This window comes from Propithecus coquereli, unplaced genomic scaffold (genome assembly GCF_000956105.1).
Source record: "Propithecus coquereli isolate 6110/MARCELLA unplaced genomic scaffold, Pcoq_1.0 Scaffold9, whole genome shotgun sequence".
Classification (NCBI taxonomy): domain Eukaryota; kingdom Metazoa; phylum Chordata; class Mammalia; order Primates; family Indriidae; genus Propithecus; species Propithecus coquereli.
Window position 1 is genome coordinate 10,959,601 of NW_012155284.1, and position 2,241 is coordinate 10,961,841.

The following is a 2,241-nucleotide window of genomic DNA, read 5'->3' on the forward strand; positions in this document are numbered from 1 at the left end:
AATAAAAATTGATAATGAAAAAAAGCCAAAATATCCTACTTTTGACTAAATTTAATAAATCTTTTTAAGTTTGCAAATCTAATACTATGAAGCCTCTTAGATACTTGCCTTTTTTTCTTTTTTATTTGAGATAGGGTCTCACTGTTGCCTGGGCTAGAGTGCAGTGGCGTCACCATAGATCACTGCAACCTCAAACTCCCAGGCTCAAGTGATCCTCCTGCCTTGGCCCTCCCAAAGTGCTAGGAGTGAGCCACCACATCTGGCCTTAATATTTTTCATATTACATGAATTCTCTATTCTATCTTGAGGAACAGGACTACAGACATATGACCGCTAATGAAATATGGCCTTTAAAATACACATTAAAAAAGAGAAACTGAGGGTAAAATTCGTCAAGTTCATAAAAAGGCAAATCTCAGAAGACATATAACTTGTGCAAGTGTGCACTGCTATAGGTATACTAATTTCAAAACTTGCAAATAAAATGGAGATATACTATTAATGGACATTTTTCTAATATTTAAATCAACCAATATGTCCATTAATAGGGTTAAGTGAAACTGTAAATTTTGAAAAAAAGAGAGTTAGATTTTAATATACTTTACCGCTGCTTTTTTGACCTTAACGTATACAACAGGAAAGGCTATCCATGGTAAGTGATGTAAGTAAATTAAACCTTGTCACATTCTGCATGTTTCTAAAGGCACAGAAAAAAGTCTTGAAGAATTTACATTAATCTGTCCAAAGCAAATTGTGATTATAGGGAGGTATTGTCAATTTTTACTTTATATACTTCTGCATTGTCTGATACATTTTTTCTTTCTTCTTTGTTTTTTGAGACAGAGTCTCACTCTGTCACTCCAGTGGAGTAAAGTCATAGCTCACTACAACCTCACACTCCTGGGCTCAAGCAATCCTCCTGCCTTGGCCTCTCACAATGCTAGGATTACAGGTGTGAGCCACCTCACCTGGCCTGTCTGATGCTTTTTTAAAACAAAAAGCATGTATTAATTCTGGATCAAAAATAAAAAAGGTAAATATACATATCACTTCATACAGCAGTAAGTTAGCCCACAAAAAGATATTGATATAAAATACTACTTCTATGCAAAGAGAAAAACTTGTTATTACCTTGATTTCTCATTGGAATGGTTAGCATAGCAAGGTATGGCAATAGCTGAGTTTGAAGGCATAAAGCTGGCAGGCAGAAGTCAGAAAAAAGTGCTTTTGCTGTCAAGCAATTTTCCCGATACTGTATAGAAAACAAAAAGATCAAAGGAAAAACAAAATTTAAAATATGGTTATACATTCCTAGACAAACTAAGTTTACTGTATCACAAAGTGTGTGGGTTTATATACCACAAATACACTTTTAAAAGTTTATGCAATTAGTCCTTTACAATTTTTCTAGTATTACCTAATAAAGCATTTTACCTACACAACTATTTCACATTTGACACAATAAGAATTTTTTTAAAAAGAGACTTAATGTGTAAGATAATCTGAAAACTCAAAAGAATTCTGTTTAGGAGCATACATACATCGTAAATATGTTAAAGACTGTAAAAATATTATTCCTCAGTGAAATAATTTAGTTTCTTCAGTCAATACAATGTTAGGCTGATGAGGAGAAAACCACAATCCCTGACTTCAAGGCACTTACAGTCTTAGAAAGATGACTCATCTATAGCTACAATGTAGAATTAATATATATGCTATAAAGGGCAAAGGAAATTAATAAAGTATATATTAAATAAATTGCTTAAAAATCATGAAATTCTCTAAGAAATCTATTGGAAAAAAATTCCTAGGTAATAAACTATAGGCTCATATTTAGCCATATGATTTTAGATCTACAAGGCATCTGAGAGAGATGACCCAGTTTAGGGGTGACAAATTCAGATATTACAGAAGTCAAGCAGGCAATATAATAAGTGAACGGACAGGCTGGGGACAGTGGTACCTACTACTCTCATCTCAAAGGGACAGATGCTACTTGGCTTGAGCTGATTGCTACCATATAGAAATATGAGCCAGTGTTCTCTCACTTTCCATTTTTTTCAGGAGATTTCAGAAATCTGAAGCTAGAAATACATATCTGAGTTTTAATTATTATACTAATTTTTAAAGACTAGTAATTAATTTTAAAAAATCTGTTGTATATGTTGCATTCAACTTGTAGGCCTCTCATTTTTGGCCTTTAAGTAATTCCTTTACACATAGCTATGGAGACTAAGAGCA

The 2,241-nt window shown here is 33.1% G+C and overlaps 1 protein-coding gene across 1 annotated transcript in view; it reads right to left on the reverse strand.

The window, feature by feature from the left end:
- RAD17 (RAD17 homolog (S. pombe)) overlaps nucleotides 1–2,241 on the reverse strand; it is a 50,152-nt gene that overhangs the window by 6,391 nt on the left and 41,520 nt on the right. Inside the window, exon 8 of the mRNA XM_012664495.1 lies at nucleotides 1,132–1,252. Within this exon, the coding sequence (XP_012519949.1) occupies nucleotides 1,132–1,252 (121 nt within the window). The remainder of the gene's footprint in view (nucleotides 1–1,131; nucleotides 1,253–2,241) is intronic.